The sequence below is a fragment of the Zonotrichia leucophrys genome, chromosome 9 (genome assembly GCF_028769735.1).
Source record: "Zonotrichia leucophrys gambelii isolate GWCS_2022_RI chromosome 9, RI_Zleu_2.0, whole genome shotgun sequence".
NCBI classification, from domain to species: Eukaryota; Metazoa; Chordata; class Aves; order Passeriformes; family Passerellidae; genus Zonotrichia; species Zonotrichia leucophrys.
The window spans coordinates 18,720,112-18,746,539 of record NC_088179.1 but is presented as its reverse complement, the minus strand read 5'-3'; the positions used below and the strand labels follow the sequence as shown (position 1 = coordinate 18,746,539).

Sequence of the window (26,428 nt, the reverse complement as noted above, 5' to 3'; positions counted from 1 at the left end):
ACAGGAAATGTATCCAAGGTCATTTTAGGTTGGATTTTATAAATGAGGGACTAATGTTAGTATTTTCTTTTTACTATCAGGTAGTAAATGAAAGTGTACAGGAATAGCATGTCTCATTTTAAAAGGGAACACAAGTACACTGCTGGCTTCCACATGATCTGCATGTTAAAGCAAGAAAGTGACTAAGTAGTAGGAACAATAGGTAATGAATAAAAAAATAGGTAGTGAAAAAATAGGTAGTGAGTCTGCGGGGAATGTGGAAGGCTGGAAGGCACGGCTGAGCGTGCCAAGGACAGGGATGACATTTGGGTTATTTGGGTGAAGTGGCAGGTGAGTGCTCTGACCTGGCCACTGATCCGTCACCCTGGAGCCCGAGCAGCTCATCTCAGTCCGGGAGGCAGAAATACACTCTAGGGACCAGCACTGTGCCAATATTTATTTTTTTTTCTCCAAGGCAGTAAGTATCAAATTCTGGTTGTTCACTGGTACCTGCAAGGTTCAGCTGTTTCAGGAACAGCATTCCAAGCAGAAACTATGCAAAGAGATTGGTTTTAGTAGTGTTTTATATTTGTGAGAGATCTGTATTTGATTCTTTGCTTTTCAGACTTTTGAACCCTTTGTTTCGATGTGTGAACCCTTAGTTTTGAGGAGTATTTTCCAACCTTAACAAATACCTGTGTATCAGATTCCTGGACCATATTTCTTATTGAGCAAAAGACCTTTTTTATGTGAAAGACTGTTGACTTCAAAACAAAGTTTACATGCCACAAACTATTGCAAGATCTTAAAATACAGCGGATTAATAATCCTCAAATAACGTGTCCTCTAGAATGCTGTTGTCGCCGATTTTCATGTTGATTCTCGTCCCGTACCAAATGCATGAGGGTACCGGTGCTGTTTAACTCCTGCCAGCCCGCGGCGCTGTCACCGTGCGGGCTCTGACCGAGCCCGGTGCTGTGGGGGATCCCCGGGGATGGTCCCGGTACCGCCCGGGCTCTGCCCCCGGCCCTGCCCGGCTCCATTTCGCGAACTGCCCGCGCTCAAGATGGCGCCGGCCGCCCTCAGCCCGCACTGAACATGGCGGTGCGGGCGCGGAGCGGGGTCATAGGCGGAGGAAAGGGAAGTGACGCCCCCCGTCCCGGCGGCGGCGGTGACGGGCACGGCCGGGGCCAGCGGGGCTCCGTGAGGGACAGAGGCCGGGACCGGGAGCTCGGTGAGTGACTGAGGCTGTGCCAGGGCTCCGTGAGAAACTGGGGCGAGCGGGGCTTTCGTGAGGGACCGGGGCTGAGCCGGGGCTCCGTGCGGGACCGGGGCTGAGCTGGGGTTCCATGTGGGAGCGGGGCCGAGCCAGAGCTCCGTGAAGGACCGGGGCTGAGCCGGGGTTCCATGAGGGACCGGGGCCGAGCCAGAGCTCCGTGAGGGAGCACGGCTGAGTGAGGCACCATGAGGGGCTGGGGCCGCCGCTGCCCCTCGGCCTGACCGCACCGAGCCGGGGCTCCGGGAGGGAGCGGGGCCCGTCCTCGCTGGCCAGCGGGACAGCGCTGAGCCGCAGGCGGTTCAGCCGTGTTTGACGAGGGGAAAGCCTCGTGTTTCCGGGACAGATAGCACCGGATCTGTTCGAACCTGCCCCCGAGTTTCGTCAGCTGCTCTTGCCGCTTGTGGTGAGGAGAGGAGAGCAAACAGCTCCTACTGAGCTTACTGCCCTTTGGAGTTTAGAGCTTTGATTTGGGGCTTCAGGCGTTTTTGTTTTGTTTTGTTTTGTTTCCTAATGGCTGTGTGAGCAGTGTATGAGTTTTAATGAGCTGGGTGTACCGAGTGTTTGGTCACTTGATGCGCCTTTCCTTGCAGCTGCAGCATGGCAGAAGCCTCTGTCTCTCCACTGAAGCACTTTGTGCTGGCCAAAAAGACCATCACTGCCATCTTCGACCGGCTGCTGGAGTATGTCACTGAGGGAGCAGCGTTTGTGGAAGGTGAGCTTTCCCTTTAAACACGAGGGCCTTGTCCTTTGTTCTGAGTATATTTTATTGCAGCGTAATGTACCTTATGTTAGCTGTTACTGTGCTGTTTGTATAAACGTGCACCTTCAGAAATAGTCACATTTTTCATTTGACACTGGGGATTTTTTCATCTTGTGCTGGAAGGAATGCCTGGCATTGCTACATATCTGAAAAGCTGATTAACTTACTTGGATTGGCAGCCTGGTCTCTTTTCCATGAGGGTGAAAGCTTAACCACTCTGGCCTGACAGTTCTGTGGCGGTTTCTTTTGCACAGAAGGAAGGACAAACAGGTTCTCCCATTTTCCAGCAGGAAGGTGCATCAGTGATGCAATGCAGGGAACCACTGGTCACACCCTCAGAGGGTTTAGCAGCATGGAATGTGTGAGGCCACACAGAGCTGGTTGCTTATCATCCCCAGTGAGCCCTGTGGGGGCAAGACAGCCCAGCTAGCGGGTGTATCCATGGGAGGTCCTGGCTTTCCTTTCTGAAGGAAGCAGGAGTCCCAAGGAACTGGGCACATGAGCCCATCAGCTGTGTTCACTGGGTTAGTCGATCAGAGATTGGGTTGGCAATTGATATGAAGTGATTTATGTGGTAATTTCACCTTGCTTGTGGCAGAGCTGTCAAATGATAAGGGCTGGTATCAGTGTCTGTAGTGAGGTTTTTCTTGTTTTATCACTAATTAAAATTTGCAGTTGGCATGTTAAGTACTGATTACTTACACCTTGTTCTCTGTATGTGATTGCTTTTATGTTTTTCCTTTCTGTGTGTAGCCACATACAAGAACCCAGAGCTTGACCATATAGCAACAGAAGATGAACTAGCAAAAATACAAGCATATAAAAACAAGCTGGCAGTCATTGGAGAAGTGCTCTCAAGGAGACACATGAAAGTGGCATTTTTTGGCAGGTAATGAACGAAATTGCCAGTACTTAATGTCTTTTTTTTTTTGACTTAGGAAGGTCAGAGGTTGTCCTGTTCTCCAGAATGGCTTTGGGTTTTTTAAGGTGGTGGTTTTGTTTAATTTTTTGTTGTTGTTGTTATTCTGGACTGTTCCTACTTAGGATTTTTTTTGTATTTGATCAGAAGTGCTGAAGAACTAAACTTGGAGCTGTTCATGCTTCTATCTATAAGCAGCTGAAGAGAAACAGAGATAGTTGTCTGGTTGGTTGTGACATCAATCTGATAGATCTGTGTGATGATTTTAAGGATAGCAGTAACAATATAGTCTGCTAGTCCACTTTGCTTCAGGGAATTGATTGTTCTGTCTTTACATTTAAACATATTTTTGGAGTGTGAATCTTCATGGTTCTAAAAATTCTGTGATAGTATTGGGAAAACCTTGTACAACAGTGGTCTTGTCTTCATTTTGCTAAAAGTAGTTTAGTTATTTAAAGAAAAACTATAAAAAGTTCTGGAATAAAGAAATTAGTTATATCTCAGCCTTGATATTTCAAAAAGTTAGAAGTTGAGTGCAAGCTGTGATGTGTGACAAAAGTTTCCCTTCTGCAAAGGGAAAAAGTTCTGAGCAGGACAAAAGAGTGCTCAACTCTCCCTCTGGCATTTTGAATAAATTTGTGAACTGTTGTCCAGTGAGCACTGAACTTTTTCTGGAAGTAGTTCAAAAATGAGTAACAGTTGATGCTGTTGTGTAATAGTTAAACCTCAGATATTTCTGGGTGAGGGGTAGAGGCTCAGTGCAGAGTAGGACACTGCTGAGGACTGAAAGTTGTTGCAGAAGGGGGAGTTGGTGACCTGTTCCCCTGAATGAGCACTCCCCACTCTCCTGGCTGGAGCTCTGTACCCAAACCAGCCTGTGCATCCAGTTCAGCACAAAGGTGTGTTCAGTGCTGCTGTGCTCTGCTCAAAGTACTTTTGTTTTCTATCCCTCCAGAACAAGCAGTGGGAAAAGTTCAGTCATTAATGCAATGCTGTGGGACAAGGTACTTCCCAGTGGGATTGGCCATACAACAAACTGCTTCCTCAGTGTGGAAGGGACTGATGGAGATAAGGCTTATCTGATGACAGAAGGATCAGATGAAAAGAAGAGTGTCAAGGTACATTTCTTGGATGATTTAATGCCAATTTTCACAGGAAATGACTCTCAAAGAGTCTTTTTGTTAACAACAGTTTAAAGTCCAACAGAAGTACAGGGCTCTCTCATTCTACATTTTAAAGTTCTTATTTAGGAGGGAAGAGCAAACTAATGAAGGTGCTCTGCTGCACAGGTTTCTTGGCCGTTCTAGAGAAAACACTAACGTGTGTTGTTTCACTGTAACAGAGCATGTGTTGAGTGATTTATTTTTATAGGACTCAGTAAGTCCTGTTACTGATTAAGGATTTGGAATGTGCCCTTCATTTGGACTGATGGTGGTCACCTTAGTGAACTGCATACTCTGATTTGTTAAACCTTATACCTCTGAGGCAAATTCATGATGATGCTCAGTAGCACACAGTCCAGCCCTGTAGGGAACATCTGTGGCTCAAAAGAAACTCTGGTCTGAGTTTCAAGGCACAGCTTCTTCTTTAGATGCTGGTGAGTTGAAGAGCTAAAGAAAAAAATCACAGCTATTCACCAGAACAAAGTATGAACTCTGTTACCCTCTTCAGGATAGATCCTGTCCCAGTTTGCTTGAGAACTGAGTTAGGCTGCTTTGCAGACTTGTTTGAGGTGCATTTTCATGTTGGTGTTCTCTGTAATTCTCTCTCCAGACCGTCAATCAGCTGGCTCACGCACTCCACATGGATAAGGATTTGAAGGCTGGCTGTCTCGTCCATGTCTTCTGGCCCAAGTCCAAGTGTGCCCTGCTGAGAGATGATTTGGTTATAGTGGACAGGTATCTCTTCTGTTTTAGTAAATATTTTCCTAAGGGTATTAGCCATTACAATGTTTAGAAAAGAGATTGGTTTAGATTCAAAATTCTTGAAAGGCTTTTCTGTTTGAAAGGACAGAGTTTGTTCTTTTTTATGTACTGCTTGTCATCACCCTCCTGATTGTGCCCTTGTAGCAGTTGGAACAGACAAGTATCTTGTGACTGAGCTGAAAAAGGTTTTGGCTGAGGATACTCTACCTTTAAAACAAGCAATATGGAAGCATGAATAGGGTTGTTGCAGCAACAACCTTTTGCCCATTTCCTTTCTTGAAATGCTTCAGACTGATCATGTGAAGTATAAACAATGTGGACTTCATTTTTAAAAGTTTCTGATAGGAGTTGCAGTGCCTGCGTACCAAAGTAATGGGTGACCTCAAAATGTAATTTTGGCTATGTCAGCTGTGTGTGCCCTGTGTCAGGCTGGCATTTCCTCTGTGTTGATGTGTTTAAGGAATTCTGGAAGTGGTTGTTTTGTCCATGCTAAATGCCCTTATTTCTGGCCACTACATTATAATCTACAGTAGCTTTTCAAACCTTCAGGTCATCTGTACCTGATGTGTAAATCAATAAATAGTGAATTTGAGAGTAATTCACACAGGTATCAGTGAATTTTTAAATATGATTTCTTCAAGAAAACAACACTCAAGACTGTATTCTAATAAATCACGTGGGTTTTGTTCCATCTCTGTCTTGTACTTTGAAATTACTGGGAGTTTGTTATTATTTCCTTGGGTGCATGATCTTGGATCTGTAAAGCCTCTTCTGCTAAAGGGGAAAGAAAAGAACATATATTCTAAGTTAGCAGGTATTTGAAAAGAGCAAATCATCCTTTCACTGTTAAATTGAGAAAATTTGAACCACTATAATTTACGTGTTGCAAACATGACTTAATGTTCATATTCCACTTAATTTTTTTTAATGGATAGCACTATAGTTTTAACTTCATTTTGGTTTCTTCTTAAATCTATGCACAGTTTGCATAGCATATTGCTTTAAATTTGGACTTTATTAATGAAAAACATATTTTATGAACTACGGTCTCTTCTGATTAAAATTAGGATCTGAGGAGGGGAACCATTGTGTGAGGCTCTCTGGGTTTCTGGTGGACTCCCTGTCACTTCACTTGGCAGTTAATTATGTGTGCATACTTACTAATCAGAAATTGCATTTTGGAATAAATAGGTAGTGTAATGATCAAGTGTCTGATAAATTCTAGATGGTAATTGGCTTGTGCAGTGCTTATCTTAAGTTTGAGGCAGGCATCAGCCTCGAGATACAAACCTCTGCAATTTCTTGCAAGGCCCTTAGGCATTTCCACTCTATTTGTATCAGTTTGTATCAACTTCTTTGTTGTGTGAATAAGAGTTTGTGTTTCTTGTTCTCAACAGCCCTGGCACAGATGTCACTACAGAACTGGACAGCTGGATTGATAAGTTCTGCTTGGATGCTGATGTGTTTGTCTTGGTTGCCAATTCTGAATCAACTCTCATGAACACGGTATGATGTGCAACGATTTTATGCTCCTTCATTTAAATATTCAGCAGTTCCATAACCAGAAGAGCTGAGAGCTTTACAGAAGGTGAATCACTGCACATAGGACTTGGGGCTGGGTGGCAAGAAATAATGTATATCCCTCACTAGGGAACAGAGAACAAAATTTACATTTCTGACTGGCTTGGCTTTCTCTGCCTTGGGTGTCATGATTGTCCTTTCCAGCTCAGTTGTGTTTTTCATAGATGGATGATGGAGTGCTTGTCTTGCCTTGCAATTTGTTGGTATTTGTTACCAACAAAAGAAGACGCTTGTGGACTGAAGACACTTGTATTATCAATGAAATCAAGGAGTGTTTCATATCCAGAAATGCTCCATAAGTTCAGTAAAATACAGGAACTGGGTGAAAGGAGTTGAGTTCCTGTCTTGTTCCTCTCTCAGGAGAGGGTGAATTCCCCTGGCACACCTTGTGTTGAGGATGAGTGCTGCAGGGAACCCTCAGTGGGCTGTGTTTCTTCTGAAGGTGTGAACACCAAGGGTGCTGTGCAGTGTGGAGAGCTGAAGATACTTTAATGTCTTGTTTCAGGAGAGAGAAGAGTTCTCTGAACCTTGCAGCCTAAATATTGTAGGACTTATTGTAAGAGGAGGGGAACATTTAAGGTGGCCAGAGCAGCTGTTGCAATAATCAAAATACAAGACCAGAAATTTGGTGTAATTTTGTAGTGGTCTCCAGTTTTGACTAAACTAAGTATTGTGGATGCTGACAATGAAAGGTTTCTAAGTTATTGCAAGTGTGACTGCCAGAATGCAGAGTGGTACTACTGAGGGAATTCCTGATGATTTTTATTAAGCCCACTGCAGACAAATCATATGCTCAGGTTTTTCTGAGGATGGTTCTCACCTGAAAGGTCTGAACTTTCTAACGGTTGAGACAGTTTTTAATACAATAAAGAACTGAGTGTGCAAAGACAGTATTTCTTTGCATTCTAGCAAATTAGAATAGTTTAGTAGAAGTATAAGAATGCAAGTTTAAAAACCTTGCATTCCATTTTCTGAGCTGAGTCCACAAAGAGTCAAAGACAAGAGATGTAATTTAGAAGAAAAAGAAAATTCTTAAAACATTCCAAAGGATTTGGCACTACTGTGGCCATGTCTTCTCTGTTGTGCACATGAGTGACACTTCTAGGTTTTTGGGATGGACAAAACCTGTAAGTTGTTTACATTGTGTATAACACAGTTGCTGGGGTCTTTTAATTAAAGGAAAAATTATTTCAGTGAACATCTCACTGCTATATAGATAACGTAAGTTGCCCTGCAGATAAAGCTTTTGACAACTAAAAAGTTCTCATCCTCCTTAAGCATTGGTTTTGCCTCTTACCATAACAAGTTTGAGAATACTTGGCATTATTCTGCCACACTACCAGAGATTTTTTTGGTGAAAACATGATTCTTCTACTGTTCCCTCATAAATTCTCGTCAGACCAAGTTCTGATTTCTGCAGCAGTGATCTGGATTGCACATGCTTATTCCCAGCTGATGGAGAATCATGGGTCTCCAGTGCTGTGTGCAGGATGTGCTGTGGTGTCCTGCTGGGAAAGTTTATGGCAGCACAGAGATCTCTTCTGTTTCAGCCTTGCTGAGTGGGGACTCCCTCCATCACGACTTCCCCATTATGGCTCTGTTAACAGCAATGATGGGTGGGAGGTGCAGCCTGGAGACCTAAATACACTTAATTTTGTTAAATTAAGACATTCCTCAATGAGGTTTTATTCTGTGTCTCAACCATGTGTCCTCATGCATCCTCTGTAGCTCAAGCTGATGTTGCCTAGCTGAGGAATAGTTAGATGTTGTATTATCTGGATAGAGAACCAGATTTAACAGGGTTAGCAGGAGCATCTTGGTAGTTCAGGTAAGGGAGACTTCATTGTTTTAGTCAGGCATCAGTAGTTTTTGGACTATTTTTTGGAAGTTTTCTTAGTTTATATTTTTACCAGTTTTTAGAGAAAGTTGCAGTGTCTTTGACTAGCACTGGCATCCGTTTTAAGACATTTGATGACTTTTGAACTACCCTAACCTGTTATGTGCTGAATATCTGTGGGGTTTTATACTGATGAATTCTTTATAATAAACTTCTAAAAAGCTGGATAAACTTCAGAATCTGTTACAGAAGAGTGCATGACTCTGGTTTGGATGTCTGGGACATTTTCTGTTTGTGCTTTAATTCTTAGGAGAAACATTTTTTCCATAAAGTGAACGAACGACTTTCCAAGCCAAACATCTTCATCCTCAATAACAGATGGGATGCTTCTGCATCAGAGCCAGAGTACATGGAAGATGTGAGTGAATTGATGGCTCTTACATGGGTTGACAGTTAATTAATATGTATTAATATGGAAACACCAGCTCTGTCTTATTAATAAAAGGCTAAGTTATATGGTCAGAAAAAGGAAATAACTATTCCTCATTCAAACCAAAAAGTAACTTGCAATTCAAATGACAGTAATGCAGGCAATTAATAAAATGGGAGACTTCTTTAGAACCTTTTTCCTCCACAGTTAAGGTTGTTTTTTAGTCTTATTTGTATTACCTTTTGTTTCTGCAGTGATAATGCAGCCTGAGGGCACAGTTTATACATTTATACCTGCATAGAGTAGCTGGGAAGGTGCAGTGTTAGGTGGGAACAGTTTGGATCTTCAGCTCTTGCCAACAGCAGCCAGCTTGCAGTGAGAATTATTTCTCCATGTGTGGGGAATGAAGGGTTTACCCCAGAAACTGCCTGAGATCTGTGACTTACGTAAATGCAGTTGTACAAGGAGGTGTTGCTGTGTCCAGGCCTGTTTAAAGGAGCAAAAGCAGCTGCTGCTTCTGTAGGGTTGGCAGGCATCTGCTGTCAGAGGGTGGCTCAGCATCTGTTTCTCCTCTGATGTTGTGATGTGCTCGCTCTCAGCTCAGGCTTTGCCTTTGTTCAGGAGCTTTCGCCTTTCCGTAGGTGCGGAGGCAGCACATGGAGCGCTGTCTGACCTTCCTGGTCGATGAGCTCAAAGTTATCGATCCTGTGGAGGCGAGGAATCGCATCTTCTTCGTTTCAGCAAAAGAAGTTCTGAGTGCCAGGACACAGAAGGCCCAAGGAATGCCAGAGAGTGGTGTGTAGCAGCTCCTGCTTTTCCTCAAATACAGAAAAACACTATAAAACCTGATAAATGTGTTTAAGATGCAGTCCCTGCTGTGAGGTACTGCTGTCTCCCTTATAGTGTGTTGTTTCACAGGTGGAGCACTTGCTGAAGGATTTCAAACAAGATTCCAAGAATTTCAGCATTTTGAGCAGATATTTGAGGTATTTATGATGGGCTTTCTGAACTGCCTGGTTTTTGTTGTAAAGGTAGCTTTTCCTTATGCTTAGCTTAATTATACTGAGCATTATCCATATTAGCAAGTGGAGGAGTGTAATGTATTTAAACCATCTGCAGCTTTGCCTTTTCTGTGGGTTCTGTTCATATCCTCTCACCTCGAGTAGTAGGTAGTTGTTGGAAATGAGAATTATATCAGTTAGTGAAGGGACCAAAACTCTCAGCTCATCTTCTGAGATCTCAGGACTAATATAGTCTATGTAAGAAGAAATTATGGTCTTGAAACGTGTGTATCACTTACAGCCACATGCTGGTGAATGTTTGCAGTAAGAAATTTAGTTTCATCAATGTAAATCTAAACATTTATTTTCATTTCTAAAGCCAGAGTTTTGAATTTATCACCATTATGTACCTCTTAGCTCTGTTGTTCTGATCATTAACACTCTCCTTGCATCCTCTGTGCTGTGCAGAATCCACCCTTCCACCTCAGTTTAGCCATATTCATGGCTGGAGTTCACAGTTTCTACAGAAATAGGACTGGCTAGACAGTTGAGTGGTTTCTTTATTATAGGATCCATTTACTTGCTAAATTTGATAACTTTAATTAACTAAAGCCATTCTTGGATATCTTAAGGAAGCCTCTTGGGTACCCCTCAATGGTTTTGTATATGAGTATTTAAAAAAAAAGTCCAACTGCCTCTGAAAAGTCTTTCTTGCATTACAACAAACCCATTTAACCTTAGCAGAACTGAATTATGTAATGATGTGTGTACATGAGAAAGGCTTTAAAATGATAGCTTGATTTGGTCTTGCATAGGCAAGAAAATGTCAGACTAAATTTAATCCTTATCCACACTCTTCTGATAGGTGACTGAAGTGTTGAAATGATGGGTGCAGGGTGCTGGCAGGGCCTGGCTGCATGAGGCATGGCCTTTCTTGTGTCTCTAGCTGCAGTCAAACATGCATGTTCTTTGCAATTTTTGTCCTGAGAACCATAGTAGCCAGCAGGAAAAAAGGAAACCGAGCTTCTAAATCAGTTATTGTTCTTTATTGTATTTTGTCATCTGCTGTACCCAAAGCTTTTTTGACAAAATCTCTTATAATTACAGTTAAGCACTCAACACTTAGAGTATTTCAAAATGAAGATGGATGATGACTTGTGATGCTGTGAGTGCTCAGCACATCTGTAAATCAGATGTCACAGACTCAAGTTGGCCACCACAATTAGAAGTATCTGTCACAGGATCACAGCCATGACAAGTTTCTGTGGCACAAGGAACAATTCTGTGACAGCACTGCACGGCCTTAAATCAACCTTTTTTTCTTTTTTCCCCATGTGTTACATTTGCTGCACACCTGACTCCAACAGTGAGAGTGGATTCTGTAGTGTTTTCCCTGCTCAGCTGTGTTTTGTCCTAAAATCATTATTAATGGCTTTGAATAGGGGTGTGATGCCATAATTTAGAGAATGACAACTGTGCTGAATTAAGATTGCCAAAGCAATTTAAAATTTGAGCACTTGCTGTTGCAGCCTCTTTCACATTCAGGTTTTGTGGCAGTTTTCTAACTTACAGTGGCAGTTTATGTGCTTTTAAAGAAAGGCTGAGACTGAAATGGTTTACCAGGTCTGAAGTTTTCAGACCTGATACTCAAATTATTGTCACCTGAGCTGATAAAGTAGCTGACACCAGCATGCTGTTGTCATCAGTTCTGACTGCCAGCTCTGTTAATGAGGAATCTGGGACTGCAGGGAGAACTTTCTGTGTGAAATCCTCACTGATGCCATGCCTTGTGCCCTGCCAGACCAAACTCAGATGCTGTGCAGCCCTGAGTGCAGCCTGAGCACTTTGCATTTACTCCTGGCAGGAGCTGCAAGGCCCAGCACTGGGGTTACATTGCAGTGTGTGAAAAGGAGGGGATGAGAGCACAGATGCTTCTGTCTGTCCTCATCAAACACTGACTCCTCTCTCCCTCAGTCTGTCTTGCCTTTAGCTCCTTGTCCTGTGCAGGTGCCCTCCTCAGACTTCCCAAACTTCTCTCAGTAATGTCACCTCACAGACCTGTCCACGTGCACCTTGTTCCCCCTGGCTGTACCTGCTGGCTTTGCTCCTCCTGGATTCTCTCACCCTGCTTCTGTCGTCACTAGAATTGGACAGCTTTTCCCTCTTCTCCATATGGGCTGAGAAGAGGAACTGTTACTTCTCCAGTACTTCCACATTCCTGATTTTAGTATCAGTTCCCTGGTGGGAAAGCCTGTTCATTGTAGGACTGATATGAGCTCAGTATAGATAGAATCTTTTTAAAAATAAATCTAGAAACATCCCCCCAGTGCTAGTTAGTTGTGATATGAGAAAAACTTGGACTAATTTTGGAAAGCTTGTAAGGTTTATATAGACTTTAGTGTGAGGGCAAAAATCATTCTGAAACTAGATGAAACATGTTTGTCTGCAAAGCACAGGGTGGTTGAAGTTGCTAAAAAAATACCTGGTGCAGGCATTACTAGAAACAATTGTAAGCAGTGGGAAAATTAAGATTTTAGAGATTCATGTAGTAGCTTTAAAAAGTGATGCTACTGTGTCAGCTGTATTGCAGCAAAGGAAAGGAGAGAGCATTGAATCCTTGGATCAGTGCTGGATTTTTGTGTTAGGGAATAATAGAAAGTGGTCAGCACTGAGGTACACAGAATGCCTTATTAAAACAGCAAAGAAATGCCTGGGCCCTGCCCTGTGTGCAGCAGTGCCTGGAGGATATCCTAGATAAAACCAGCCCCACCATGCCTCAGGCTGGGGTGCTTCTCAAGTTTCTCAGAAGTGCTGGCAGCAGAATTGGGGTGGAGGAGGGAAGAGGGTGGAAGAGAACTCGTGGCTGGCAGAGCTGGGATGAGGCAGCGCTGCAGAGCCTTCCCCAGCTCTGCCCAGGGATGGGGCACAGAGCACTGGGCACTGACAGCTCTCCTGTGATGGAAGGTAACTGGTTTTGCTTAGACTGTTGAAACAGTTCATCTTGGTTTCAGTCAAAACTTTTGTACAGACTAACAGCCAAACTGCTGCTGTCCCCCTCTTATCTTTCCCCACTGTTTAACTAACCTTTGTGTTTTTCCTAGTGCTCTAACTTGGATTTTCTGATTGTGTTGTGAGTGATTGTCATCCTTTTACCTACCACATACTAATGTTGGGAAGACTCTGCTCTGTGCCTAGTCTAGCTCTTACAATGTGCTGATATTTAAAAAACTCTGGCCTTTCATTGCTGATTTCTAGATCTGCTTCGTCGAGGAACAGGGACTGTTTTACCCATTTTGTTTATTTTGTTTTCATCTATTATTTTTAGATAGCTGAGATTTGTAATTACAGCATATGCTAAGGTCATAGGCAAGTTTTCTAAAAGCAACCCAAACCTGTGCCATGAAAGGTGAATCCACAGATGGAGAACAATTTAAAAATCCCATTGATGTGGTTTTAGGAAGTCAGCTGCTTGCTTTCTTCCCCTCAAACACAAGAGTTCTTCAGTCACTGTCCTGTAATTCTGAATTGCTGTTCCGTGTTGAAGATTGGTTAGAAATTGTATTGTTAGAGCATTTTCTGCTTGCTCATTTAACACATCAATAATATACAAACAAACTGATACTTTAAGGACTACTTAACTTTTATTTATCCCATGAGCAAGCCCTTGTTTCTTATTCCTTATTGTATATTTTGTTCCTGGATGGTCAGTATTGACATGACAATGTCCAATTCTATTGACAGAGTTACCTCTTGGAAGTAAGACTGTGTAGTGCAACAAATAAAACTAAAGCCAGACCATATTGCTAGCACTCATATTTGACATTTGTAATTCCAAATAGATGGTTTTGAAAATTTCCTGAAGAGATAGATTTATCTTATGTATTCATCTGAATTTTCTTTTTTTTTTTCACATTATTAATTTATTTTAAAAGAATGAAAACCTATGCACATTACTGTGAATGGACACGAAGGCAGATTTGCTGCTGTAGATTCATTTGAGATTTCACTTTCTGTTGTCTTTTAATTTCTTTATACTTTCTCCCTTTTTATTTCCCACTGGTTTAAGTTCATGGTAAAATTGGCAGCATGTGCTTTCTGACAGTGAAATTCCTGATGGTGTTGGCATGGAATTGCAGTAATGTGTTGTGGCTTGGGCCCCTCGCAGGAGTGTATCTCGCAGTCAGCCGTGAAAACCAAGTTTGAACAGCACACTATCAGAGCTAAACAGATAATAGATACTGTGAAAGACATTATGGACACCATAAACGTTGCAGCAGCAGAGAAAAGGTAGGTGGGGTGGAGGACTGGTTGGATTTGGTTTGTCCAGATCATCTGAGGAGCCATTCCTGGGCTGGTGATTTTCTTGGGCCATTATGGACTTTAAAATCCACTTTTTCTGCTTGGTAAGAAACAGACAATTTCCCTGGTATGTCAGTATGTCAGTGTTACCATTGTTCACTTGCCCACTCAGTTCTGTTCTTGGTCTGTGATTTCTGTACAGTGATCTTGGTTTACTTTGGTGTTCTTTGTTACTGATTTGCAATCTGTGTGTTTTCAAACCTTTTTTTCAGAAATAGTTAAAATGTTAAGTTTTTCTAGTGATATGCAGCATTTCAGAGATGATGTTTGGGCCTACTTTACTTTCTTTAACAGTTACAGTGAAGAATAAAAATGGAAGGATGTAGATGCTTTAATTTGCAAGTGATTAGAATACTGTAAGGAATGAGATGAGCCCAAGCTAACAGAGGCTTGGCCTCTGGCCCTTTCCAGATTGCATCCTTAAATATCCTTATTCTCTCTTCACTCATGTAATCCCTTAGTGCTAATGATAGCAGCTCATCTGTTCTGTCTGGTAGCTTCATGTATCCTTTGAGGTTTGCATATGTGTGCAGTTTTTCCTCACTTTTGTTGCCACCTTGTGTCTCTTGTACACAGTGAACTTGCTGTCACGATTAATGCTTCCCATCCATCTCCTTCCTGCCTGTCAATAATGTGTCTTTGTGTTTCAACAGACTTCACTGTGCTGTCAAACACACTCATCCCCCTGACTATGTCAGTTTTTACAGACTGCCTGTTTACATACTGACTTGTCTCACGTTGTCAGATCCCATGAAAACATGCTGTGAAATGTTTGAAAATACTCTGATATTCTGCTTCTTTCTGTCAATTGAGTTAACCAAAATGTCTGTGGTGATGCCTCTTAGTTTGAATTGCTATTTGTTGTTTCTGGTGGCCCTTCAAGAGGAAATTGCTCCAGGTTTTCAGGAATTTTTGCTTAAGTGATAGGTCAAGGAATTCTAAAGAGACTTGTTTGTGACGAGGTTGGTTTCTGCCACATCCCCTTTGCTTTGCAGGGTCATCAGGCCCACATCACTGTTAAGGAGTGGTTGAGTGCTGGTTGTGAGCAGAAGTTTGATCAGATTGACCCTTTTTTAAAATCAGGGTAGATGAGTTATTAAAGGCCTCTGATTCCCCACACCTTTTTTACTTGTAATTATGTGACAATACAGTGATGACAGCTCTGACTCAAAATGTTGCTTTTGAGTTGTGTTTGCTCAGCACAGCCTTTGAATGCTCGTGCACATGGAGCTGCCATGTGCAGCCCTTCTTGGAGCAGTGCCTCTGCTTTGGGCAGCCAGTGTCACTTGGGATCCCCCTGCCTGCTCAGAAACCATCAACTGATCCTGGTCAAGGGCTCGTTTCTTTCCTGGGGGAATGCATGGTGGTGATGGTGATTTCCTTTCTGCTGGGTTAGAGTCCAGTCCATGGAAGAGCGAGAAGATCAGAAGGACAGGCTGGACTTTGTGAGAAACCAGCTGAACATTTTGACAGAAGACACCAAGGAAAAGATCAAACGCGTTACTGAGGAAGTCGAAAACAAAGTAAGTCAAGGCAGTGGGAACAACTCCTCAGATCCAGGTGTTGCCTCCTCTCTCAGGCAGCTCCTTTTGCAGTCCACCCATCTCAGGAAATATGTTTGAAATGTCAGAACACTCCTTTTTCAATTAAAAAGAAAAGAAAAAACAAAAGCTTAAAATACCAATCTTTCCTGAGTGTCAGATGATTGAATGATTTCTTGGGACAGTTCATGCAGTTGTCTGTTCTCACTGTCTGGAAAAGGTAGCAGAAACATTTTATGCATTTCCTGTGTTCTTCCAGGTCTCCTCTGCCATGACTGATGAGATTTGCCGGCTTTCAGTTTTAGTTGATGAATTTTATTCTGATTTCCACCCTTCTCCTCAAGTATTGAAGCTCTATAAGACAGTAAGTTTCTTTAAATGGTTTGAAGCCAGACTCTTTGTCTTTCCCTTAATTTCTACTTCTGTGTTTTCACAAATTGCTTAGATTTTATGTGACTTTGAGCATTGCAGGATTTTTGCTTGCTGACATGTCTCTACCCAGACTGAATATCCCATGCATATCTCTGCCCTAAACTGAAAAAGGTTGAAAATATTTTCTGCTTTGTTTTTGGAAAGAAATTAATTTTTTCAACATCTTTAGTAGTAGAATGGTTCCTAATTTCAAGTTTTCACTTCCAGTGAATAAGACTTTCCATAAATAATTTTCTTTACTCCTAAAACCAAATAGATCCAAAAATAAAATAAGCTTGTAAATACTCAACACTTCTAATAAAAACTGGTTTGGGGGTTTTTAATTTTATAAATTCCTTTTCAAACTTAGTGCTTTAAGTTAAAGGACATATACCTGATTTTGCCTCTTGTGCTCAGACTTTGCTGATGATTCTGACAGCCATAGCTTCCCCCTGGAGTCACAGAAAGTTCTGAGGTGGAAGGGACTCACAAGGATCACTGAGTCCAGCTCTTACACAAATGGCTCATATGGGGATCAAACCCACAACTTTGGTGTTAACAGCACCATGCTCCAACCAGCTGAGCTCATCTCAGCCTGTTCCAGCCTGGCTGATCAGTCTCAGCCTGTTCCAGCCTGGCTGATCAATCTCAGGCTGTTCCAAACTGATCACCTGGAGTGCTGCATTTTCAGGACAATCTGTGCTGGTTCACCTCAGCAGAGCATCCTGAGCAGGCCCCCATGGGAGTTGGTGGGATGGGTTTGTCCCTGTGCAGAGCAGTGGAATTGGCTCCCATCAAATGACACAGGAAGGGCTTTGCAGGGCAGTAGGTAGTGGTTTGCTTTTCACTGTCACAGTGAAAGTACAGACTTCTGTGCCTTTTAATGTTTACAGTCCTAGGGAAATCTTTCCTGTGTCTCTTCAGTTAGGTTTTCAGTCCCAGTGTGCAGTTGGAAAGCATGGTATTTCCATAGAAACACGCTTTTCTTCCCACTGTAAATAACAGTGCTTAGTGTGTAACATATTTCTGCCCCATATAATGTAACTGATTGGCTAAACACAAACTGATGAGTTTGTGTTCTTTGTGGCACTTCAGGAACTGAACAAACACATAGAAGATGGTTTGGGGAAGAACCTGGCTGAGCGCTGCTCCACTGAAGTCAACCAGTCAATGCACCAGTCCCAGCAGGAGATGATTGGTAGGAGGAGGGAGGAGGAATGGTAACATTTCACATTTAAAGGAACACAATCTAAGAAAATTCAGTTTTAAAAGAATTTTCCTTCTGATCATGCTTAACATTGATGCTATAAAGGGTAAAAGAAAGGCCATGATAGACCAGGACTGAGTGTTTAGCTCAGTCCCCTGTTTCTGGTACTAACCAGTAACAGATGCTGGGGGAGAAGAATAATGAACTAAGGTAAATATAGCAATCCCTGTCCATTTTATGGAGTTCTGAGCTGGTACACTGCATCTGGATTAATGGCTTAAGCAAGTAGTAATGGACCTGTCCTTTGGAAGCTCATCTAATCCTTTTATAAACTCATTTAAAATTTGGCTTCAATAAGAGACACACCAAATACACTAATTATTAGAAAATGTTCCTGCAGTATAGTGCTCTCTGTAGGTTCCTCCAGACCCAGAAAGCAAAACAGTTTATTTCACAAAGGATTTGTGCACTCCCCCCTTTTTTTGTTTTCTTTTTAAGTAGTAACTTTATTGCACATCCATCTCTATTGGCCTGTTCCTGGTAATGAAAGATTCAGAGTGAGATAATGAAATTACATGAACTTTTCCATCCTCTTATGTACTAGTATTGCCTTTTCTGTGTGGCACCATGGAACTGATGGATAAATTAAATTTTTTTCTTACTCCATCCCTATCTTTTGATCAGTGGTAGAGGTCTTTCAGTTTATTTGAGCCTTTTTTTCCAGCAGTGAGTTGATTTTCATGACTGTTTTCTTGTATTGGAGCAATAAATTCCCTGCTCTGTTAGAGTCAATCCTGCTGCAGTGCCACTGATTTTACAAATAAATAAATAATGAACTGACCAGTTTAGATTCTCTGAATTGATAAAGCTGGTCAGCAGTGCAGAGATACTGCTTGTGAATATGCTCTTCTTCTAATGGTAACTCATCTTTACTGTTTGTTCTTATTTCTAGAAAATCTGAAACCATTGTTGCCTTCTAGTGTTCAGGATCAGCTCCACTTGCTAATTCCATGCAGGAAGTTTGATCTTAGCTATGATCTAAACTGTCATAGCCTGTGTGCAGATTTTCAAGAGGATATCATGTTCCACTTTTCTTTGGGATGGACTTCTCTTGTAAACCGTTTCTTGGGTCTTAAACAAGCTCAGAAAGTACTCCAGGGATTAACAGATCCAAACCTACATGTGAGTCCTTCAGAGCTTGGGCTGCTTTGTTTTACCTTGATGAGAATATATTGATTTTTCCTCTGTGCCAATGCTATTTCCACGCTTCCTGCTGCCTTTCCCTAGATCCACTGTGTGAAATATTTTTGGTGTGGGTTGTTTTTATTGGATTATATTCAGGGTTAGAATGGAACTGAAAACCTCTTGTAAACTTTCTGCAGCTGTTACACAAGTTGGTTTTCCTTTGGCTTGAACCCTTTGAGTAGCCTATTCCATTTGTAATATTTGGATCTTTAGGTCAGAACCAGCCCTACACAGACCCTTTTTCTCTCCTCAGGAGTTTTGTGCAGATTTCACTGCTGAAGGCTTTCCTTCAAGTAAACCAAAACCTGAATATATGAAAATAAAGCCCATCTGTGTAGTTCCCTGATGCTTTTGACTCAGGCTGCCGTGTTCCCATTCTAGATCCCTCGTCCTTTAGCCAGCACCCCGTCCGCCGCCAGCCTTCCCGCCTTGACTCCCGACAGCGTGCCCCAGGAGGAGTTCATGGTTCCCTTGGTGTTGGGTTTGGCCTCGCTGACATCCCGGACCTCCATGAGCATCATCATTGTTGGTGGAGTGGCAAGTAGCACATTTCCTGCTGGAAGGGTGGCAGAGGCTGAGCTGCTCTGTCCTGACTGGGGTGTACACAGAGCGTGCCATGGACTTGACACTGGGCCAGATGAGCACGTGCAGTGCCCTGGATACCCACAGTCAGTTCACAGTGAGAAACCAGGCTAATCACTCTGAGCATAGCTGGGTGTATTCTCTGTGCCAGAAGTCTGTGTTCAATGCCTGAATTAAATGGTGGTCTGATGGTACTTCCTTCACTTTGAATTTAGTTGGAGCTTTGCTTCCTTCATGAAAGAGCATCAAGCTTCTGTAACCTGCACATTCTCTGTGCCACTGGGGACCGGCTCATGTGAATGTAGCTGTATTGCTCTGCTGTAATAATATGGAAAACGTTTATTTTCTTAAACAAGTCCAGTGAAAGAGCTGTGGAGATGATTTTTTAAAAAATGGGCGAAGTTAGCTTTTATTCCATAGATCACCTTATTGAAGCTAATGAAGATTTTGTTTTTCAGATTTGGAAAACCGTAGGCTGGAAGCTGATCTCGCTGTCGCTGAGCATGTACGGGCTGCTGTACCTGTATGAGAGGCTGACCTGGACCACGCGGGCCAAGGAGAGAGCCTTCAAGCAGCAGTTTGTCAACTACGCCACCGAGAAGCTGCAGATGATCGTCAGCCTCACCAGCGCCAACTGCAGCCACCAGGTGCAGCAGTAAGTGTCACACGGGCTGGCCCTCACTGCCTCAGGCATTGTGGGGCTTGTGAGGTCCCCAGGGCGAGGTGAGAGAGGAGAATTTGGCTCCATGTTCTCAGAAGGCTGATTTATTATTTTAGGATATTATATTATATTAAAAGAAATTACATATTAAAACTATACTATAGAAAGAGAAAGGATACATAAGAAGGTTAAACAAGAATGAGAATGAAAGCTCATGACTGATTCCTCAGAGTCTGACACAGCTGAGGGTGATTGGTCATTAATTAAAAACAATTCACATGGAACCAAAGATGCACCTGTTGGTAAACAATCTCCAGACCACATTCCAAAGCAATCAGATAATTATTGTGTGCATTTCTTTTCTGAGGCTTCTCAGGAGAAAAAATCCTGGTGAAGGGATTTTTCAGAAAATATCATGGTGACAGGCCATTGTCACTGACCCTGTATGATGGCACCTCTAGTGTCACTTGGCACTTAGTGGGAGGGGGTTTGAGGAGAGTCTAAAATGCCACCTGAAAAGGCCAATGCCTGCACCTGTGTGTGGTGCTCTGAATGCTGGCTCTTTGTCCAGCACCTTACAATAGAGACTTGAGAGATCATTTTAGTGGAGGCTGAGTTGCTCTGCCCTTGGGGTCCCTGGATGATTGAGCAGAGCTTCTGCCCCAGGGGCTGCTCTGGGCAGGTTCTGAGCAGCCAGTCCTGGCTCTTCTGCACTGCAGGAGATGAATTTCACTTGCCTTTCTGGACTGTTCCCTGAGCTGCACAGGAGAGAGAGGTGTTCTGCACCCTGGGGGCTAGAGGGTGCTTTAGCAGCCCTAATTTTCTGAAATAATAATTCAGTCAAAATACATAGTTTCAAGAAGAAGCTAAGGAAGACAATCAACCAGACATTACTTAGCAGAAACAGGTGGGAAAGTGTTTTGGAAAGAGACAAAAAAAATGGAATAGTAAAAATTTTTGCTTCAGTAGAGGAAATAGATCCATCCCTGTGTCCAGCAGCTCTGTGAGGACACAGAAGAGCTGCACTCAAACCAGTTGAGTGGAGAGGGTGCTTCATCTCCTGCATGAGAGCTTGGGTGCTGGGCCCAGGCTGGTGACTGGGTTTGTTTTCCCTTTGTGTGAGGTTGGCTGGGCAGGTCTGGAGCACTGCTCACCTGCACAGGGCTCACGTTCCTGTGAGCAGGGCTCAGTGTGGCACAGGGCACTGAGCTTGGCAGTGTGGGGCTGCTCTGGCACCTCCTGCCACAGCCAGAGCCCCATCTCACACCTGCACCTCTTAATGCTCTGTGGAGATGGCCAGGCATGGACTGAGGTGCATTTGGTCTGTTGAGGGTTTCTTTTTCTAGTTCAAAAAGTACCCTGTTCTCCTGCTTTCTGTTCTGTACTCCCATACAGAAGGTTTGATTCCTGTGTTCTGCACACTGCAATGCTGTGAGATTTTATTTCTTTTTTTTTAGCATTAACTTCTGTAAATCATGATTATAAACTTGTTCTTGCCTTAGGGAAATGGCCACTACTTTTGCTCGGCTCTGTCAGCAAGTGGATATTACTGAGAAAAACCTGGAAAAAGAAATAGCTAGGCTTTCCAAAGAAATAGATCAACTGGAGAGCATACAAAGCACCTCCAAGCAGCTGAGGTAAGGCTTGGTGTGGCTGGCCACAAGCATCTCAGCCCTGCTGACTTCAGAGTGGTCAGTGCTTGTGTCAGACTGGAGTTGAACCAGGTTAGTTCAGGTGCAGAAGGAGATGCAAAGATACCCTGAACAGCTCTGGGTATGTTAAATAAATGTATGCTGCTGCCTCAGTGAATCAGCTAACCTCCAAAAATATTATTTCTTAGATCATCTTTACCCTTGTCTCTCTTAAGGGGGGGAGACAGGTGTTGCAGCAGAATTTGAGTCTCCTGTTGGTAACTTGAGGGTGGCACCTTCCCAAAGCCCCTCCCCAGAGCAGAGCAGGGGAGCAGCTGTGCTCTTTTGAGTCATCAGTGCAGTACTGGTGGTGCCAGTGGTGTGTTTGCAGAGGAGCTTCCAGCAGTTGGTGGTTCAGGGCTTGGAAGGAGCCTCAGCTGTAGTTTCCTGTCCTTCCCACCTCCTGAAATGCTGCTGCCTGCTGGCCTCGGGCATCCACCCCTGATGGTGAACATCTGCCCCCACACACCCCTTCTAAAAACCTGCATTTACATTTTCTTAGTGCTGGGGCTGTGAGTAGATGAATAGAAATAAAGCACTGATATTGATCCTGCCTTTGGGATGTTCAGGCACTGAAGTAAATCCCTTGCTTTTGTTTGTTTTACAGAAATAAAGCCATTCACCTCGAGAACGAACTAGATCGCTTCACAAAACATTTTCTTCAAAAGAGTAAATAAAACATCATTGTGAACCTTCCCAGTGCTCCTTTGTAGGGCAAAGTAGGAATTTTACAGGTGACACTTCTATTCTATGAAAATGATTTATATTTTTAATGTTACTCTGGTGACAGTTGTTGTAAAACTTGGGACTCTGATGGTGAACCAAACGGTAGAGCTGTGGTACTCTTGAGTGTTATGTTCATTTTGCAGATTTTGGGTTAAAAATTACCTTTAAACACTAAATTTTTTGGGCACTTGACAATAAAACCCCAAATCCTCACTGGTTTTCATGAGTATGTAGCAGTGGCAAGTCTCTCTTCCTGGCATCCAGGACCTCAGACAGGGAAAGAGCTTGGCCCAGTCTCCTGCTTTCAGCTGCTTAGGAATTGTCCAGGGATGGAGGGTGCTGGTTTTCCATGTGGATGTGACTTTGTTTAGTGAAGTACAAACTGTGGCATGGGAAAGAAGTCCTGAGATGTTTAGAAAGCAGGTGCCAGTGTGTTGGGCAGCAGTTCCTCTTGAAAGGCAGCAAAGGTGAGGGTGAACTGCAATGAGGAAATGCAGAGGGCTCAGGGCTCCTGTGGCTCCAGCCTTGAGCCCAGAGGGCACTGATGCCATGGAAGTGAACCTGTTCCTTGCAGCTGAGCAGTGCTGTGGTCCTGTGCCTGTGAGCACTGGCTGTAACCAGGCCCAGCAGGGTGTGCTGAGATGGTCTGGGCACGGTTGGTGCAGGCTGGCTCAGGGTGCCAGGAGGGGCCTGGAGCTCCTGTTGCTGCATTCAGGGGCAGGACATGGTGGAACCCCATCTCTCCCTTCCCAGCCCCTCTGCTGCAGAACTGCTCTGCTCTAGGTCAGACTCCAGGCAGCTGTGACAGAGCCCTTGACCTTTGCTCACCTCCAGCAAAGCCTCTTTAAAAACCTTCTGCAGTCATTCAACATCTACTTTTTTCTAACTAGACTTTTTAAAATTATTTTAAAATAAATGCCTTTGCAGAGTATTTCTATATTTTTATGGCAGTGTTAATATTGACTAAGTTAAAGATTGAGCTCTAAGGTGTAGGAGTTTGCCATTTTCAAGGAACTAAGGGCTGTCTCATCAGGAAATAGATGTAAGATGTAATGCTAGAGGCACTGAGGGAAGACAGCAGTTCCACCAGTGTGTTCAGGTGTTTGTTCTGACTGTGCATGGGGCGTCCTGGGGGTTTGAAAGTGTGGAATCCACCCCTGAGAAACAGCCCAACCTTGGTGTGAGGGCAGAGCTGTGTATCAGTGCTCTATTTGTGGAGCATTTGTATTGACATTGTATCAAGATAAAACTTTCAATGCATGTGTTCTACAGTTATTTATTAAAAAAGTCCTACCCCTGTGCTCTAGTAAGTTCTTTGGCAGCTCTGTCCCAGGTGGAGGCTGCACATCACTCCCAAGGTACTGCAGATCCAGGACAGGTCCCAGCTGCTGCTCCATCCCCAGCCCAGGGGCTGCTCTCATACAACACTGACAGCTGAGCCAGGCTGGTTAAAAGCACTTGTTTATTGGTTACAATATCAACTCATGGCAACATCTTTCACTGAGCCACTGTACAAATACAAAGAAAAAGATCCATCGTGGAAAAAAAAAGCTATAAACAAAGTTCATAGCAAGTGATTTTTTTGTCACAGGGAAGTCTTTTTACAACAGCACTGTTAAAGAACAAATGGCACAAGTCCCTGGTTTTTTAATAGCTTAAATAAAAGCCTTAAGACTGTTTCTGAATACATACATAATCCAAAGGCAGTGCAGAATCACTTCATAATTGGTAACATTACCAAAGTTTTCCAAAGTAGTCAGCAACAAGTAAAAACAAAACAAAAAAAGCTGATGAGAGATGCTGGGAACTAAAGGCAAAGTAAAATTTAGCATGTTTAGAAGCACTTTGCTTTGGACTCCTTTGGATGTAATATGTACTACAAGTGTTCAGATGCTTTTATTTAAAAAAAAATAAAAGAAAAACACAAAGAGAGCACCATTGTGTAAGTAAAACAAAGGCTTGAAATACCTAAGACTATTCCACCGAAGTCCATATTAGTTAAAACCTAAACATACTGTGTGGTATAAGGATGTCAGGCACATGTAATCTGTTATCAGTTATATCAATTAGTAACACTGTTCACACATTTACCATAACAACACTGCATTAACATTCTGCATGTATTTTACATAACCAGCAATTGGATTAAAGGCTCTGGTGCCTCTGAAGTGTAGGAAGAGTGTGACCAGCATGCATGCCAGAGTACTGGATACACAGTGCACCATCAACCCATGCTAAGTACTTGGACAGGAAATGCTATCTCAAAACCAGCCATTCTGCTACACAACCATTGATACCAACTAGTCCAATTAGCCAAAACTCTCACCAACATCTTAAAGCACAGCACTAAACCTAGTGGAGGTGACAGTGTCCCCAGAGAGGACAGACTACAACTCTGGGAATGTTTTCACAATGTTTTCATTCCATCTTAAAGTAATTAATGTGAACTTCATCAAGGGATGAGCGGTTACACAACTGAAGGAAGGAGTCAACTACTTCCAGCCCATGCATTACAGTAAGGACCCACTGAGACCTGCTGCTGCTCCAGCTCAGCCTTGCCAAGGCAAGGTCAGACCTGTCCTGGGGCAGGAAAAGCCTCTTCATTTAATGCACATTCCCTTTGGAGTGGCACAAATCCTGTCAATCCACAGAGCTGTTGGCTCTGCCAGCCCTGCCATGGGTCTGCAGTTGAGCACAGCAGTGTGTGCAAGAAGGGCTGCAGGCAGATGGAAGCAGGCCACACTACTGAAGTGCATGAGCAAACATCAGCACGAAGCCACAGCAGCTTTCTGTGGTTTCCAGAATCTCAAACTGCTTTCTCCACCAATAAACAGCCATCTAGGGCTACATGGGAACAAGCCCAGGCTGGGCACTTGCCTGAAGGGAGCATTCTCTATTGGAAAGTTAGATCACATTAGAAAATGCTGACAAACTCTACCAGAATAAACTAAACCTTGTTACATCGAGCACATGGTTCTGCTTCCCAAGCCATAACAGACTGCCTTTAGAAGAGAGGCTGGGCAAGAGTTACTCTGCCACTGTTTGGCACAATGCTCTTGCTTACTCCAGTTCTGTAAGGACACAACTTATCTGAAATTCAGCTAAAGATGTAGCCTGGCTACAAACTTTTAAAGCCAGTGAAGATGAGCCCGCTCATGCTGCAAGACCTGCTGCGAGCAGGTTTGCTGTCATGGTGCAGTCACACAAGCTGCACTCCTGGGCCCATGCCAACTGCAGGCACACACCAGTGTCTCTGAAATTCAAAGCTGAGTAAAACCTATCAAGGGTCATTTCATTACCTTCCTTCTTTTAGGAGAGTTTGGGCTTTCACCATAAAAGCCACCTCCACTTGAGCTGGGGCATCAACCTCCAGAGGTCCCTGCCAGCCTAAAGAAGGGAACGCCACAGCCTGAGTCATTCTGTGGCACCACACAGTACCTGTGGTACTGGAATCTGCAGGCTTGGAAAACAACCCACAGCCAGGGCAGGAATGAACAGCACCCATCACCTGGGCAGGATCTGTCACAGCTTCCTCCAGGCCCAAAGCTGCACCAGACGCCGATTCCCCGCTGCGCTCAGGCTTCCCCCAGGTCCCGTGTGCTGACAGCAGAGCCCCTCAGACCTGGCTGAGCGAGGAGCAGAGGCAGCAGAGCTCTGTGATGCTGTTGGACACCTCAGCAAGCAGTTGGCATTCCTTAGGATTTACTTTAAAAGCAGCTGAATCCAAGAGGCAACAGCCATCCAACAATGACAGTGAAGTTATTTGCAGTAATACCTGTACAAGAGCCATTACCACTGTTACAGGCTACCTGAACTGGTAAGAAAAGTTATATACAGCTGTAAAATTCGTTTTGGAGTTTCACAAGTAGAAACCAGTTTTAATACCAGAATGTAAAAATGGCACCTGTCTCGGCAAAGGTGTTGACTAGGAAATTGGTTCAAAACACACTTCTATGGAAAAGAATTTTTTTAGAAAAAGAATATTTTCTTAAAATTCCTTAGTAACAAATTTCCAGAATGATTCACTCAAGGCAGCTGTGAGTTAAAAAAAATAATCAAGTGCACCACTAAAAAATAAACTGAGTCTGCAAGATCCCAAAGAGCTGCTCACTTAAGAGAGTTACAAGAATTCCATAATAGTTCTAGAAATGCAGACAGATCACAAAGCAAAACACTGAGGAATTCCTGTGAGACACAATACAGTGGGATTTTGGTCCTACACCACAGGCTGCTGTTAGGAAATGTTCCTTCTCCAGTATAAGCGCCTTTTTCTTATTTTAAAAGTGAATTTACC

General features: G+C 43.2%; 1 protein-coding gene across 1 annotated transcript; it reads left to right on the top strand.

Annotated features, from left to right (window-relative positions):
* The first annotated feature begins 1,072 nt into the window (after positions 1-1,072).
* MFN1 (mitofusin 1) lies at positions 1,073-23,440 on the top strand. The gene is made up of 18 exons (XM_064720707.1): positions 1,073-1,213; positions 1,849-1,970; positions 2,772-2,907; positions 3,893-4,055; positions 4,711-4,835; positions 6,260-6,368; positions 8,591-8,698; positions 9,352-9,505; positions 9,629-9,696; positions 13,877-13,998; positions 15,467-15,593; positions 15,871-15,975; positions 17,118-17,220; positions 18,182-18,411; positions 18,856-19,011; positions 19,515-19,711; positions 21,220-21,354; positions 22,016-23,440. Exons 2-18 carry the CDS (start codon positions 1,856-1,858, stop codon positions 22,083-22,085), a joined length of 2,223 nt encoding a protein of 740 aa, XP_064576777.1. The 5' UTR covers positions 1,073-1,213; positions 1,849-1,855; the 3' UTR covers positions 22,086-23,440.
* The last annotated feature ends 2,988 nt before the right edge of the window (positions 23,441-26,428 follow it).

Excerpts from the sequence above, each read along its gene's own strand:
- MFN1 (XM_064720707.1), top strand. The coding sequence starts at position 1,856 with ATGGCAGAAGCCTCTGTCTCTCCACTGAAGCACTTTGTGCTGGCCAAA. Across the intron at positions 17,221-18,181 it reads GTCCCAGCAGGAGATGATTG|AAAATCTGAAACCATTGTTG; the intron begins GTAGGAGGAGGG and ends TCTTATTTCTAG. Across the intron at positions 18,412-18,855 it reads TAACAGATCCAAACCTACAT|ATCCCTCGTCCTTTAGCCAG; the intron begins GTGAGTCCTTCA and ends TTCCCATTCTAG.